At 57.5% G+C, this 15,883-nt stretch overlaps 5 protein-coding genes across 5 annotated transcripts; 2 read left to right on the top strand and 3 right to left on the bottom strand.

Annotated features, from left to right (window-relative positions):
* Positions 1-2,414: 2,414 nt before the first annotated feature.
* Positions 2,415-3,941, top strand: LTHEOB_11664 (Hlh transcription factor; the record flags this gene model as incomplete). The annotated part of the gene is made up of 3 exons (XM_035508445.1): positions 2,415-3,228; positions 3,281-3,517; positions 3,574-3,941. The coding sequence occupies 3 exons, from the start codon at positions 2,415-2,417 to the stop codon at positions 3,939-3,941; spliced, it is 1,419 nt and encodes a 472-aa protein (XP_035365816.1).
* A 4,564-nt stretch (positions 3,942-8,505) lies between these two features.
* Positions 8,506-9,360, top strand: LTHEOB_11663 (Cytidine deaminase; the record flags this gene model as incomplete). The annotated part of the gene is made up of 3 exons (XM_035508444.1): positions 8,506-8,605; positions 8,788-9,089; positions 9,208-9,360. 3 exons carry the CDS (start codon positions 8,506-8,508, stop codon positions 9,358-9,360), a joined length of 555 nt encoding a protein of 184 aa, XP_035365815.1.
* Positions 9,361-9,834: 474 nt separating this feature from the next.
* On the bottom strand, positions 9,835-11,090 carry LTHEOB_11662 (alcohol dehydrogenase; the record flags this gene model as incomplete). The annotated part of the gene is made up of 2 exons (XM_035508443.1): positions 9,835-10,610; positions 10,721-11,090. The coding sequence occupies 2 exons, from the start codon at positions 11,088-11,090 to the stop codon at positions 9,835-9,837; spliced, it is 1,146 nt and encodes a 381-aa protein (XP_035365814.1).
* A 1,034-nt stretch (positions 11,091-12,124) lies between these two features.
* On the bottom strand, positions 12,125-13,364 carry LTHEOB_11661 (Voltage-gated potassium channel beta-2 subunit; the record flags this gene model as incomplete). The annotated part of the gene is made up of 4 exons (XM_035508442.1): positions 12,125-12,146; positions 12,209-12,764; positions 12,821-12,891; positions 12,946-13,364. 4 exons carry the CDS (start codon positions 13,362-13,364, stop codon positions 12,125-12,127), a joined length of 1,068 nt encoding a protein of 355 aa, XP_035365813.1.
* A 664-nt stretch (positions 13,365-14,028) lies between these two features.
* LTHEOB_11660 (Flavonol synthase) lies at positions 14,029-15,222 on the bottom strand (the record flags this gene model as incomplete). Its single annotated transcript, XM_035508441.1, has 3 exons — positions 14,029-14,948; positions 14,997-15,098; positions 15,153-15,222. The coding sequence occupies 3 exons, from the start codon at positions 15,220-15,222 to the stop codon at positions 14,029-14,031; spliced, it is 1,092 nt and encodes a 363-aa protein (XP_035365812.1).
* Positions 15,223-15,883: the final 661 nt, after the last annotated feature.

Below are 15,883 nucleotides of genomic sequence, written 5' to 3'. Positions count from 1 at the left end.
TGCTGTTATTTTGTTGTTGAGCCGTGGTGGTGGTGGTGGTGGTGGGCGAAGGTCAGTCAGTCTTAGTCCACCACCTGCCAAATTCGGAAGCCCCGCATCCATCTTCCTGCTCGATTCGGGAATGGCGCGTGGTCATGCGTATTCCAAGAGTGCCGCTGATGAGATGAGTTAGCCTGGCGTGTCCCCGATGAGGTGGAGGTGTGGGTGCAGGTGTATGTGGTAAGTGTAGGTGAAGAGAAAAAATGGCTCTTTAAAGCGGCCGCGCTCGTGAAGCGATGCGAGAGGAAAGTTTGCCGAGCGGATCTTCGAGGAGGGGTGCCATAGACCCGTATTCGATGCGCAGTTCATGACCTCGGTGCGGGGCGGATGAACTGGGCCGAACCTCGTCGAGCAGCAGCGGCGGATGAACAGATCAGCCCGCATACGTGGTCATGCCGTTGATGATCGTACGACTGGGGAGGAATGCGCGGCGTGCTGTAGCAACAGGCCTCGTGCTTTGTACGCGTGGGGCTCATTCCTCCAAAACAACCACGGCGCAAGAAAGCAGCGCCCGGCGGGGTGGGCTCGAGGAACATGGTAGCGCCTTTTCTTTGAATAAATGGTGTTCGGCTGGACTTGGGGCACGTTGCCCAGGCTGTGGTGGTTCCGCTTTCGGACGTTGGGAATGCTGACGGTTGCAGCACGAGGACAACGTGAGCGGAGCGTGTCCTTCACGCTTGTTTAGCACATGGGTTCCAGAGGGGAAAGGGACCCATGAAACTCTCGACCAGCACGACATTGGTTTCCTGGCATGAAGAGGGAGAAATTGCGCTGAAACACGGTTCGTGAGGCGGAGGGCCAAACATAACAGCGGCGGGGTTGCTCAAGGCGCTGGGACCGAGGCTAGCGCGACGCAGTGCACGACGTCTGGTGAGGTCTGTTTCCGACGGACGTGTAACGAGGGACTTAGGTGGTGCAGAGCCAAACCCGGTCGGTGGGAGGCGTCGCGGCGGGCTGCGCTCGCGGCTGCAAGCGGGCTCCGGGCCATGTGCTGGCATCGGGGGTAATTCTCCGAGGCGTGAGACATGCGGCCATGTGCACCGGCGACGGGTCTCCATGTTTGCAGAGGGCGGCGGCGGAGGGTGGTACTCGCGGAGCGCCCCTGGCTTGCCGGTGTTGGTCCTGCCCGAAGCGGCGGCGCTGTGCAACGGGCGGGTTGAAAGGGGAACACGGCTTGGCCCCACAGGTGGGCTGAGGAGTGCATTCGAAAGCAGCGGGAAGGCGAATGACATGCAGCGGCCGCTAAGGACAGGAACGCTTCGGCGGTGCGACAGGCTGCCATTCCGAGCGAAAAGGGCCGAGCGCGAAAGGGTGGCAGCGACGTTGCAGATCGCGGTCGCACGATCGCGGGTTGGGTGCGTTTCGCCGGGCAGCAGATCGAGTCAGGCCGGGCGATAAGCGAGCAGCGCGTGGTTAAAGCAGCGCTGCAAGGCCCGCATTGACGGCGGGAGCCACGCGAGACGCAGCCGGCGCCGCCTTGGCCTGGCGCTGCCTCCACGCGCTTGGCAAGAGGCAGCTGCGAGGGTGGGCGGATCTGGAGGCTCGCAACCCGGCCGCCCACGTGCATGGCCAGCAGATCGCCGCCCTCCTGTGCTGGCTGTTCGCGCCCTCTGCCCGCCCTTTGCTGCCCGCCCGCGCGCCCCCAACCCGCGCTGTGCTGTCGCCCCCGCTGAGTCGTGCATGTAAGGGACGCCTGAGCCTGCTGCCAAAAGAAAGCGTCGCCCGGCCTGACTCTCCCACTGCCCTTGCCGGCACCCGCCCGTGACCGTGTCAGGCTCCGAAGCGCTTCGTGCAACCGCCCGTGCGCGCCACCGTTTCCGCCTCCCTTCGCTGCAATATCTCATCTGCCTCCGCACCCGCCTCCTCGCTCCCCTCGGGTTTGCCGTGCGCTGCACAATCCCGTGATCTCCACACGACCTCCCGCGACTCCCCCGTCGTCCTCCTCCGACTCTGCCACCCCCTCCGCATCCCCAATGCCCTGAGCCCTTCCCTGCATTCGACAATCGGCCCGGCTCGCCGCCCTCAAGTCCACGCTGCGCCTGAACCGCTCTTTTGCTCAACAACGCCCCCGCCTCGAGTAAGTGCCTGCCTCTCTCCCTCCCCGACGTCACCCCCCCGTTCCCGCTTGGCGGCAATTGCTCTGATCTCGCTGACGTGGGCCAGCGCCCGCAACCCTATCCCGCGAGCCTCTCTTTAATTGACGGCCCTGACGGACCATCACCACCACGCCATCCCCTTTTGACGGACTGCACCCCGTCCGCCCGGCCTGCTCCCCAAACCCCGGCCTTTTTCTCCCTCAAAAGTCGTCGTTTTCCTTCTTCTCTTCCTTCGTTTCTCTTGCTGTTTGTCTCACGTGAGTGAGCGTCGCGTTCGACATGTCTCAGGCGCAAGCTCTCCCCTCCATCGCGTCGCTGACGCAGAGCATCCCCCAGGCCGACGCCGCCCAGATGCAGGCGCGTCAGCACCACATTGACGCCCGCGACTCCGGCGCGTGGTCCATGTCCCAGGCCCAGAGCAAGCACTCGTCGGGCGTCTCCAACACTACCAATCTCCAATTGCAAACCATTCTCAATGCCGAGGACTCGCCGTCGCGGAACTCCGTCGCCGACACACCACAGTCGATACGGCAACCATCCCAGACGCCCCAGGCACTGCCGCCCTTCAACCACACCTTCGACAACCGCCAGAGCCTGGATGCCTCCTCCTCCTACCTGGAATCCAGGCGCAGCAGCGTCGACAGCCGTATGAACGCCGGCATGACCCATCTCGCCATCAGCCCGTCTTCGCCTTACGAGTCCCAAAACACCTCACGTGTATCGCTCGTGTCCAGTCTCCAGCAGCAGCGCGGCATCACCACCGACCAACGGCAGAGCGGCCCGCCGCTCTCTCCTCTCGGCCCTCGGGACTCGGTCCGCTCCAACCAGGCTCCCCGCCGCGCTCCCGTCATCAACCCGAACCCGCGAAGTGTGTCCGGCATGCCCGATCCTATGGCCGCCGCCCCCACCAAGGGCTTCCCATGGGCCTTCCCGGATGCCGAACCGGACGAGCGCCGCGGCTCCAGCAGCGGTGATTCCAGCATCGAGAGATCCACGAGATCCATCCCTTCGAGGCAGAACAGTTTCGCGACGTCCATCAACAGCAGCATCTATGCAGAAGCCCTTCCGCCCGGACAGAAGAGATTCGAAGATGGTGTGTTCTGTTGATGTTCGACGCCACTTTTCCCAAAGCTAATCCCGTGCAGAAATTCCCCACACCCATCACCATTCTATGCAGCATCGCAACATCACCAATCTCCAGTCCGAGCACGCAGCAACTCCCGGCACCGGCAACTACAGCCGAACCCCCGAGTTGCGCGTCAGCCACAAGATGGCCGAGCGAAAGAGACGAAGCGAAATGAAGCAGCTGTTCGACGAACTGAATGGCATTCTGCCCAACTCTCCGGGCAACAAGTCCAGCAAATGGGAAATCCTCACCAAGTGTAAGTGGCACACCCCTTCATTATCACAGTGCTGAAATGCTGACAATTTCTGGTAGCGATCGAGTACATCAGAAGCCTGCAGAGGAACTATGACAGAATACAGAGCGACAACACCCGTATGCGACAGGAGTCTGCTGCTTACAACCCTAGGGCTAGCGAAATCGAGCGTGAGAACACAGAGCTCAAGCAAGAGCTCCATGCTGCGTGGCAACAGCTACGCCAGATGGACCCAAACCATCCACACGTATTCGGATCCATGACCAATTTCCTGGCACACAACCAACAGCAGACTGGCCAAGGCCAACAAAACGTTCTTCCGCCCTTGCAGCAACCGCAATGGCAGAACGGCGCACAGCCCGCAGCGCAGCCCACTGCCATGCAGGGCGTGGAATTCGCCGGTGGAAGGCCATACAACCACAGATAATTTTGCGCGCGGTCGCACTTCCGCCCTCCTCCCTTTCCTTGGCATGTCCAACGTTGAACGGCATAGAACCGCAACGTTTTTTTTCAATGATATCCTCTGGCTCCCACCCGCAGTGCCAACAAAAAAGCACATGGCTTCGACATCAAAGAGATTCTTTTTCACGCATTGTACGATACGTCTAGCGCTGCATGCCATACTGTGCCATGCTGGACCCCCCAGCTCGATCTCGACATAACAGCTTCAACACGAGCACCAGAGCTCTCCTTCTGTTCCCATCGGGTTGGCGTATCATCTGCTCTCATCCGGAGGCTTTTCTCGGTTCGCAACATATTCCCGGCGCGGTTCCTGATTTCACGGCAGGCATCTGCCTGAATGGGTCTGGTTTCTTTTTCAGAGTGAGACGAGGTGACGATGCCGCAAGGCATATGGTGAATGGCTCATTTCGGCGTGGATGGAATAAAAAGATGGGTGTAACCTGCGGGGTAGTATCATGGTAGCGTCGTTTTCCTTCTTGCGGTGCCGCCTGGTCTTCATCTCGCTGTCTGGCTTTGACGCTTTCACTGCACTGTCTTCTCTTTTCCCCAGGCATGCCGCACTCCCTGGATATTGTTTTATTCGGAAGGGGAGTTGCCATGCGCACTCTCGGGGCCCAGGACCGGCCTGGAAGCCCATCCCTTTCCCCGATCTCTTGGCTTGGTTGCAGCAGCCTCCAGCCCATCGCGGAATACCTCCTTTTATTTTCTTTACCTGAAAATTCTTTCTACTTAGCGATGTTCGAGACATGTATCTTAGCTATCTACCTTGACCCAAGAGTCAAAAAAATTCTTGGAATGCACGACACGAGGAAAAAAAAAACTCGTAACGTGCATGGACGAGAAAAGTCCAGCGACAATGATAGAAAATAGTTTTCCTTCCTTCAGAGCTGTTTGATTCTGCTTGGCTGTGCCCATTGTCTTCTCTATCCTCCTTTCACATGCCAAACTGGAACCATTACTAATCGCTGGGCGGCTTGATGTTTTTTCGGTTGAGGGGCAATGACTGGAAGAGGCGGGAAAGACGGGAAATGGGATTAACGAAGGAAAAAGAGGGGTCGCCGGCGCGTCACAGCCCACTCAGGCCGACGTTTTGAAAGCAGCAGCTAAGCCCACGCGATGGATTTCTGTTATCCACAATAAATTCCCGCTCTCAAAACCACGTGTGTACACACATTTCTATCTTTTGAATAATGAGAATTCAGAAAGCCGATCCTTGAGGCGGCAGCTTTGCTGTCTGACCCACATGGCAACTGAAAAAAAAAATAGTAGATGAGTGGGTTTGTGGGACGTGTGGGGGTCGTGGTTGAGGAGGCAGGCATGCAACAGGATGTAGTTTCCTAATTGGTTTTCCACATGTGCCACCGATCCTGGGGACTGGAGACGGTGTTCTGCGTTTCTTTCCCGGTGCATGATCGGTAGCAAAAGTCAAAGTTGAGGCTTGGCTCCCTGCTCAGTGGCCCTCATTGCTCGAGGAAGCTCGGAGCTCGGATGTCGGGCTTTGGATAGGGTTGTGGTTCCGTTTGCCTTGCCCCGATTTCTCGGGAGAGCTGGCTCGAGACGAGGCCAAACGTTCGAAGAGACAGGAGGCGAGACGGGGCGAGAGGATGATCAGCACGGGGCAACTACCCGCGGCACGGTGCGGCAAATCCTGTGCCAACGTCCCGTGTCACACAACACACGACGAATCCACAATAACGCAAAAAGAAAATTTCTTCTTGAATATTCTTCGAAGCGGAGGTTAGCTCCCGGCCGTGTTATTCCCTCGTCGCTCTTTTCTCTGGGCCCCTGCCGCCGCTGCACCGCTACGTACGTGCGGTATAAAAAGTTTCGCCTCTTCCTTCTTGATCGGGCAATTTGAAGCAGACACTACGGACGGGGCTCCTTCCCCCCACGCCGCGTACCGCTTCCTACGGCCATGTGGTTCTTGCCTCACGACGGAATGCTCCGCGGGTTCCGATCGGAAGCGGGGCGCTGGCTGCGCGCAACTGGCGGCGGCCGGGGAAGCCGGCAGATCAGGTAGGGATGGGGTAAAGCAGCGGGATGGCACTTAGTAGGAGGACTATAGGGAGTGGTTGCCGATTAGGTGCTACTTCAACAATGGTAAAGGGATGTAGGCACCGAGCACAGAGGTGATTGGGCAGAGATAGCAGGACGTTCCTAGTGCTTTTTCAATCCCGATTCTCAAGCGTGATATCCCCTCCTCTTTCGTGGATTAAAGACCCGGGTTTGTTGATCATCGCGATCCTCAGGGACGGAGAGTACACCGACCGAATTGCTGCACACAGATAGAAAAACAAGCTTTTCGGCAGAAATGCACTTGCGGTCGTGGCCGAATGGAGACTGGGGTTGAACAGGGCCGACCGGCGCTTGTTTTTGAGGCCGGAGGCTTGTGTATAGCGGACAGGTTAAAGCCTTGGTCACGCTTGGCATGCGAAATGGAAGCAATAGTGCGGTTAATTTGGGCGCCATATGCGCCCTTGACGGAAATAAACATGAGAACGGTTGGGGGTTCGTAACAATGCATCCGGGGATACAAGATCTTGCATCCCCGGATGAGCTGTTTTAAGGTTTGAATGGAGGACAGGGGGGTTTGGTGGATCTGCGCGGCCCCCAAGGCCAATGGAGTGGGAGGAAAGGGCTGCGATTGCGGTACGATGGTCGGGCGCAGTAGGAGCAGTAGGGCAGGGCTGTGGGATTGATCTGCGATGTGTTTTTCGTCGACAAGCAGGGCAAAGAAGGGCCCTCCCGCAAGCCATCGACGTATGCGTTGATGCCATGATGCAGCGCGACCAGCAGGCCTGGATCAGCCTTTCTCCGGGGTCCAAGTCAGACGTCTGACCTCATGAGAGGCAAAAGCAGCACCGGGCGTGGTTCCTTGGAAAGTGCAGCTCCTCTCCCTTTTTTCGTGTTTTTGCTTCCTGGGGTTTGCTATGGTTGGTTGCATTGCCACGTTTTTCCTACACGTGCAGTCGCATGTAAGGTTACGCGTGGCCGGCATGCCGTTTTCGCACGCGATGCGCAGAACAAAGTCTTGGGAGGGGCAGCGAAAGTGTTGTTGGGAAGGCTGCGGTTCGCGTGATGCAGAGTGATGAAAGGCAGGGGAAAAGGGCTGCGAATGAGCGAGAGAACCGCCATCGACGCCCCTGGCCTCATTTCTCGCTGCGCCCTCTCGATTGAGTTTGCTCAGCCTCGCTCCCCGTCGGCCGGCAAGACCTCGTGGCTTCCACGTTGGCTGCTTCAGCTTTTACCTTGTATGCGGAGGATTATCCCACAGACCCTGCTTTACTGGAGTTTCTAGGCCTTTCGTTCAGACCAAGGCCAAGACTGATTCGTATCCATAGCAGATCGGCAGCATCGGTGCAAGTACGGTAGCTGCGATATTAAAATGGGGCAGTGATCTTCCAAGGCGCCGGAGGTGGTTCCTGAGGAGCGGGCTATGTTCCCCATTTCGCGGGGTCCGAAATGGCAATCGTCGTTGCATGGTAAAAAGCAAAGGGTGAAGGTTCATCGCTGCAGAGGCTGAAAAAGCCGCAGTCTCGAGGTCAGCAATGACGACGCTTCCACAGTTGAGTCGACGCCACGGCACACGCGGCCTTTTCTCGTGTGATGACATTCACATGTAGGGACGGCTGAAAGAAGGAATGGTGGCAGATTGCCACTCGATGAAACACGACCATTCCGAGCGCCTTGCATTGTCCAGCACACGTGCGCCTAAAATGCCGATCATTGGGCCCGGGAGATGCTGAGTGCCGCTATAGGCGGGAGGAGGGATGATCGAAGTCCAAGCAACAGGGCGGCGCAGAAGATAGATGAGACGCTGGTCCCTCGTCCCTGTCCATCCTTTAATTGCCTGGTTCTGGGCGCGTCTGGATCTATTTGACGTAGAGTGAGCTCGGGGGGACGGGTGGGAAGAGCGCGCGGATCAAGGAAGCGCGGTGGACGACGAAAGATGGCGTTGGCGTCATGGCTGGGCGGGCGGATCGGCGGGTAGGTTAAGCCTTGGACCCGCGCAGAAGTCACCCGCCGCTCCCTGACGATCTTCACAGCAGCGGCACGGGCGGCGACGTCAATGTGGCGACCCATCTCAGGGTGCAGCGGCTCTGCGAAGGGAAGTTTCCGCCCACCGCCTATCGATATCCTCTGGTCAATTGCCGCCTGGAAGTCTTCATCCGGCTCCACGTGTGGCGCTCTCGGACGATCCCGCCATGACGCCCGAGCCCTGAAGAACTTCCTCTTTCGATGCTTCCCAACATAGCAAACAGCTCATGACATGACGAAACCGACGAGCGACCGACCTACCCCGCGTTCCTGATCCGACTCAACCCGTAAACAGCAACCCAGGCGAGCCCCGCCTCTACGGCGGCCCGCGACGACCAGATGGCTCCTTATCTTGCCTTATCAACTGGCCTGAACCCTGCCTACGGCGCGCTGCACGCGCCCAAACTGCAGCATTCCCCTCTCTACCCGCTTCCTTCCTGTCTCTCCTCCTTTCTTCCTCTCCTTCCCTTTTCCTTTCCCTTTTTTTCACCATGCCGGCGGCAGAGAAAGGCGAGCTCATCCATGGACTCACGGTGAAGGAGGTTGACGCCCTGTCCAAGGGATGTCTTGAAGCGCGCCAAAGGGCATACTGTATGTCATTTTCCCAAACCCCAACCCAAGAGCCGCGCGGGAAGCACTGCCCCTGCCAATCGCTCCGCATCCGCTTCCCGCAGCCTCTCTCTTTCATGCAGAGCACGGGAGACGGCTCAGAGGAGGAGCGAGAGCCGCAGGCGCAGCACGAGACAAAGAAGAGAAGGCTGATGCGCTCGCAGGCCCGTACTCCCAATTCCGCGTCGGCGCCGCTCTGCTCATCCACCCCACCTCGACCTCGCGCTTTGCCTCGACCGCCACCCCGAATGCGGATGATGCCCCCCAAATCATCCTTGGCGCCAACGTCGAGAACGCCGCCTACCCCGTTGGCACCTGCGCCGAGCGCGTCGCCGTCGGCACCGCCGTGACGTCGTTCGGCTATGGCAGGGGCGACATCAAGGCCGTCGGCGTGGCTACCGACTTGCGCGAGGAGCATTGCAGTCCGTGTGGCATGTGCAGGCAGTTTCTGAGGGAGTTCTTGGAGGTTAGTGCATGATACATCTGGAGATCCGTCTTCTCCCCTTTGAGGGCTGAGGGAGAAGGAAATATGAGCTTGGGAGAGACGATGAGTGCTGATGTTGTGGCGGTGATTCTCTTTACAGTTGGATACCCCGATCTTTATGCATACGAGCGAGGGGAAGTACGTTGTGAAAACCATGGGAGAGCTGTTGCCCATGAGCTTTGGCCCGGATGTGCTGCCGCCGCCGGAAAAGCTGTTGGCACAGAGGCAGGAGCAGGGAAATGGGGCGAAGTGAGTGAGGCCGATAGTGGGGCATCCAGACTTAAGGTGGCGCGACGGCGACGTCGGGTAGGAGTCTGGTTTGGGCCATGGCAGGAAGTAAATGTAATTTAAGCTTTGAGGATGCGTGCTGAAGGTGCTGGTGTGAGGGGAGTGACTTGAAGAACAGAGATAGTCAAACAATAATAACCAATAAGTTTAATTGCATTGATTCACATCATCCTGCGAAGGTGAGGTTAAATCTTAGTCCGCCAGTCAAACACGCTGGATTTCTCATTGCCGTTGCAAGGCACTTCAACAACGCCAATCTTTGAGTGACTTCCCTGTCAATCGCCAGAGAGACATCGTAGGCACCAATATCTTCTCCTGTTGACATTCCCAAGTATCTTGCAACAACCGAGCATATTCAACACAGCTTTCCGCCGCAGTTCCTCACTCAACATCCTCACCACTCCAACACCGAGCCCTATCACCCACACTACACTTCCACTCAGGGAAACCTGATAAACACCTTGATCTCCTCGTGCTCGTCGAACCTCCTGTAATACTCGGGCGCCTCCTCAATCCCAATGACGGCCGTCTCGATCTGGCTCGCCGGGCTGGCCTTCCCGGCCTCGATCAGGCGCACCAACTCGGGCGCCCTCTCCCTCGGATTGACGACGCCGGCCTGGAAGCGCAGGCCCTTGCCGAAGAAGTCGGACAGCGGGAAGCTGACGTCCGGGTCGATGAGGCCGGCGCGCGGGGCGGCGCTGGTCGCGTTCTGCGCCAGCCAGACGCCGACCTGGCCCACGCCGCCCTGGGCGCCCGTCACCGCGATCATCTGCCTCATCACGATGGCTGGATCTAGCTGGCCCTGCGCGTCGACGGCCTCCATGCCCACGCAGTCGACCGCCCGCCGCACGCCGCCGGCTCCCTCACGCTCCAGGATCTGTGCGACTGGGTCGCTCTCGTTGAAGTTGATGGGGATGGCGCCGAGGGCGGCGGCGCGGGCGAGGCGGGCGGGCGTGCGGTCGATCGAGTAGACGCGCGACGCGCCGCGCAGGTGGATGGCCGAGTAGGCGGCCAGCAGGCCGACCGGCCCCGCGCCGAAGACGGCGACGCTGTCGCCCGGCTCGAAGCCCGCGAAGTCGAGGACCGACCAGCCCGTGGCGAAGATGTCCGACGTCGTGAGGTAGTCGCGCTCCAGCGTGGCGTTGGTCGCGTTGGCCGAGAGCTGCGGGACGGGGATGAGGTTCATTTCGGCGTGCGGGACGCGGGCGTACTCGGCTGAAGGGGCGGCGTGTGGCCTTGTCAGTATCGCGGCACATTCGAGAACGGATACCTATACGGGGTGCTGCTCCTCCTGAGAGGAAGAAGCAGGGGGAGGAGGGGCTTACCCTGCAGACCACCCAACTCTTCGCTGCCTATCCCATAACTCTCCAGGCCGGAATCTGGCTCAAGGTCAAGGTGTCCGGTGCCCAAGTTGTCTGGGATAACGACGTAGTCGCCTACCGCGAGCGAAGTCACAGCATCACCGATTTCCGAGATGTAACCAATTCCTTCGTGACCCATGACCCAGGGCGCGTCGCTGCCGCCCTGCACGCCATGGTACATGTGCAGGTCCGAGCCACAGATGGCGGCGTGCGTGAGGCGAACGATGACGTCCGTGTCTGCGGAAAGGGTTGGGATCGGGAGGTCCGTTACGTTGACCTGGTAGGGGATGCCGCTATAGACCACACCGCGCATTGTCGAAGCGTTGAACGCCATTTCCCGCGATGGACTAGTTAGCTAAAAGTATATTTGACAGCGGTATGGGTCTCAGGTAAAATGAAGCTTCCGGTGGTGGTGCTGGATATGACAATTTGAGTTTTGGGGGCGTTATTTATGGACACAATCTTGTGCTCCTTGCTTTCCCAGCTCTTCATATCTGGTCCTCCTCTATCCCGGCATACGCGTACTGCGGAGACAGCGAGATGGCACAGCCGCATTCCACGGAATCACTGTGATATCAGCCAAGAGACTCAATGAGGCTGTGAATGTAGATATGCTTCCGGAATAGGCAGTCATGGCTCCACGAAACGTGATGCGAGAAACATCCGGGGGAGATAAGACGGAGCTATAAGATCAGCGAAGCTTGGCAGGTGGCTTTAGAGCCTAATGAGCCTATGTCCGGGGAGCGTGGCTCCACTATTGAATGTTATGGTGTACGAGTGGATGTCTTGCCAGGGAAGAGTCGGCCGAGGGTGAACTTCGGGCGATTGGGAAGACGCAGGGGGAAACATGTCAACACTGTCGAGTAGGACAGCCCTGTCATCGTGTCATACTTACCGCTATTGATCTGAGATTGGCTATCAAGGAGAATAAGCTTTGACGTTTGTCGCCGGCCTGACAAACTCGTACTTGAGCGCCGGGATTCACTGATTCCAGTCAAAATCGCGCGGTTGCAAGGTTTGGAGGCATACGTTTCCTCTCCGTCGTACTTATAAATCACCTTCTTAGTCAGAATAAGGTCAAGAGTAGCGGCGGTGTTATCTTATCTTACCTTTAGTGACTTTGCTACGCCAGCTCCCCCAGCCCAACGCAGCAGAAACTACATCAATCATATGTCTCTGTACCATCACAGGAAATCTTAAAGCACTTGAGTTGAAGAGATTCGGAATTGAAACTCTAAATTGAGAGCTGCATCTACCCGTGTACGTATTGTCACCAGGGGTGAATAGAGAAATGAGTTGGCTAATGCGCTTAATTATTCTTCTGTCTTGCTCTTTTGTTTAAGATATTTCATCATTCGTCAAACCGTCTTACAGCTTCGCTTGCCTCAACCTGTGCACGTTAGACGCTGGATCCGTAAGAAAGAACTCCCCTGACCACTACTCACAGCTTACCTGTCCCTGCCGAAAGTGGGCTTGGGGGTGGGCTTGTTGTCCAGGATCTGCTCAATCTCCTCGAGAACCTCGGGAGTGAGCTTGTCGAGGAGCTTCAGGGCCTTGCAGTTGTCGTGGATCTGCTCGACCTTGGTGGCGCCGAGGATAACAGTGCTGACATTAGGGTTCTTGGCGGCCCAGGCAAGGGCAAGCTGGCTGGGAGTGCCACCGAGACGCTCGGCAACGGTGGTCAGCTTCCTGACCTTCTCGATCTTGGCCTGACCCTCGGGCTCCTTGAGCGACTTGATGGTGTTCTCGAAGAAGGCCTTGTTGTTGGCAAAGCGCGAATCCTCGGGAATGCCGTCGTTGTACTTGCCCGTCAAGAGACCCGAGGCGAGCGGGCTCCAGATGGTGGTGCCGTACTCGAACTGCTTGAACAGAGGGTCGTACTCGAGCTCGAAGCGCTCGCGGTGGAAGGCGTTGTACTGGGGCTGCTCGGCAACAGGGGCGATGAGGTTGTACTTCTCGGCGATCAAGGTGGCCTCGGTGATCTGAACAGCACTCCACTCAGAAGTACCTGGGCATGGCCGTAAGCACATTGCATACATATACATGGATTGACGCGGCGCTTACCCCAGTAATAGGCGAGGTTCAGGTTGCGGATGACCTGGGTGAAGCCCTCGACAATCTCCTTCATGGGAGTGCTGCAATGGGTCAGCAATCAGGGCTCAGGCAGGGGAGCAGACGGGGGCACTTACCCGACGTCGGGACGGTGAGCGAAGACGATGTCGACGTAAGGCTGCTGCAGGCGCTCCAGGCAAGACTTCAGACCCTCGACGACGTGCTTGCGCGAGAGACCGCGGGTGTTGGGCTCCTTCCTGCCAGTGCCGAAGAACACCTTGGTGGACAGGACGTACTCGTCCCTGGGCCAGTCGAGCTCCTTCAGGGCCTCGCCCATTTCAATCTCGCACTGGCCGTTAGCGTAGACCTCGGCCGTGTCGAAGAAGTTGATGCCGTTGTCCCAGGCGGCCTGCATGCAGTCCTTGACAATGCTGCCCTTCTGGGTGCCGCCGTAGGTCAGCCAGCCGCCGAGAGAGAAGACGGAAACCTTCAGGCCGGTGGGGCCCAGGTGCCTGAAGGGCATGTCCTTGGGGTCAAAAGCACTGCGAACGGCCATTGTTGCGGTGGGCGGTCGGTTGGAGAGATTGCTGCGGGAGAGAGTGAGTTGGGGGCGGAGGAGAGAGAAAAGATGGGGGTCGCTACCGTGTTGTCGAAAAGTGGTGTTTTAGCAGCACGTCATGATCGCGCGGCGGAGCTATAGCTTTCTCCGGCAACCTTAACCCCGCCCGCGCCTGCCGGCTGATAAATTGCGAGCCGCGGTAAAACGCCAATTGCCGCCGAGGGAGCACTTGCATGGTGAAGGAGATAGGTAGTAGTGTGCTGCCGTCCGGGGCATGAGCGATGCAATATGTACTCATCGACGGCTCAACCGCCCACCCTGTTGTCTTCTGCGCTTCTGACTGGCTCGCGCACGCTCATGGCCGGCCGAACCGCCCCACGCCGCCATTTTACAACCTGGTTTTGTATGGGCGAGCTAATTGAACTTTCGGAAAACCCGTTCGCGGGGCCAGCTCGCATTACTGAGGCTTGCGCGTGATTACTGAGCTTTGCGCGCGATGAGATACTTTGCTGATAACGCCAGTGCTTTTAGAAAACGACTCGTATACATCAACACGGTCGCATTGCTATCAAGAGGCCGTTTCGCAAAGCGCACGAACGGGCTACCTGCAAGCAAGAGTCACGTGACGACGATGATATATCCCATGTGTTCCGTCTCGCTTTCAGTCGTAGTACGTCGCCTTGACGCCGTTAACGATGACGTGGTCGTTCCTTCCCTTCTCAGGCACTTTCATGACGTTGGTCTTGACCCTGGCCTTCACCCACTGCCCTGCCGTGATGCCCACCACCGCCTCGTCTTTGACCTGGTCATACCCCAGTTTCTTCAACACATTGCTCTCCACCGGCCGCAGCTCCGTGTCATCCGTCGGCCTGACGAAGTACAGAACCCCGTGCCGATCGACATCGGTCTGGTCGGGCGGCGGCGCAACCACCCGGTGAATGCTGCTCTTAAGGAACCCGTTCGTGATGAAGTCCAGGTAATCCGCCAGGTTGACCGTGATGCTCGCCGGATGCGGCTTGACGTACTTCCACTCCCCCTGTGGCGTGCGCACCTGGAGCGATGCCACCGGCTGCCGGAACAGCAGCGTCAGACTACCAAAGTCCGTGTGGCCCTTGACCCACACGTTCTCCAGCTCCGTGTTCTCTTGCGCGCTGCGCTTATGATACTTCATGTATCTGAGGTGGCATTCGCTCTTGTCCTCGTACCTATGCCGTTCCAGGAAGTAATTCTCCGGGAGCTCCAGCACGATGGCAAGAAGCACAAGTAGCTTCTGCACAATCTCATCGAAAATGTGCCGCGCAAACCGCTCGATCTCCGGCTTGTGCTGCTTGACGATTGCCGGGTGGTCCTGCTCGTATGCCGGAATGAACTTTGGAATGTTATAAATTTCCGTGTTGTCGAACTTGCCCGGCCGAATCTCTCTCAGTCCCAGCGGCTTGTAGCCGTTGTACCCTCCCTCCTCTATGTTGGCTCGGTACTTCAACTTCTCTTCCATGGGCAGCTGGAAGAGCTCTTTCCCAATCGCGAATTGCCGATCCACCTCTTCCTGCGTCAACCCGAAGTTGATGATGTAGAAGAAGCCTTCCTCACGTCAGCCATTTCCCTCGCCACCGCACCCGCAGCACTTACCAACATTCTGGATGGCATTGAAGAGCTGATCAGCCAATCTTTGCTTGCCTCCGGGAGCATCGAATTGTGACAGATCAAGCGTCGCAAGGTCCGCCCAATCCACTGTTGATTTCAATCAGTATACCGCTATGCCACGCAATTGCAGCGATTGCATACACTCATACTTCGTCTCTGCCACCTGAATGTACCGGGGCAGCTCCGTTACTGTTTCGACTTCTGTAGCCATTTTGGATTCCGTGGAACGTGCAAGGCAAACGGTGATAGCAAGCCAGCCGCCTTAAGAGAGCGCAGGAAACCCAGTCCAGCACACTTCTCTAACTTGCGTCTCAGCTGACAGCATCTTCGACAGCTTCCAATCATTTTGTACAAATGTCTACGTATCTGGGGCGCGGTGCTCGCTTTTCCAATCGTGGTTGATATTCGTGCGATTTCCCCGCAAGCACGTCAGCGACCGCCCTGGCACCACACGGCATTGCGCCTGAACATCCGAGAACGATGCTTGGTCGACGATATAGCTTTAATTGAATATTCAGTTTGGTTATCACTTTTCTACCAGTCGCATCCGCCCGCATCATAGCATTTTTTCTACTTACCTGCACTCAGTAGCTTGAGGGGCCTATTGTATTCACTCCGAATTCTAGTAATATACTAGCAACTCCATTTTTTTCTCCTGGAAGGAGCAAGGGATTAAGACGGAGGATTATGAATTAAAACCTTAAGGTGGTAAAGAACTGTACCCAGGCTCTCCCTTGACAATGTTCCAATTTTCACAGCAGGAGAAAAGGCTCACTCCTGGTAAAGACAAATAAGCTAATATACCTTCAGCACTAACAGTAATAGTTTTCGAGCCCATATTCAAACACAACAGCCACCGAGAGTAGAAGAAA

The sequence above is a fragment of the Lasiodiplodia theobromae genome (genome assembly GCF_012971845.1).
Source record: "Lasiodiplodia theobromae strain AM2As chromosome Unknown scaffold_51, whole genome shotgun sequence".
Lineage (NCBI taxonomy): Eukaryota > Fungi > Ascomycota > Dothideomycetes > Botryosphaeriales > Botryosphaeriaceae > Lasiodiplodia > Lasiodiplodia theobromae.
The sequence above is the reverse complement of the archived record's forward strand: the minus strand, read 5'-3'. Positions and strand labels throughout refer to the sequence as shown.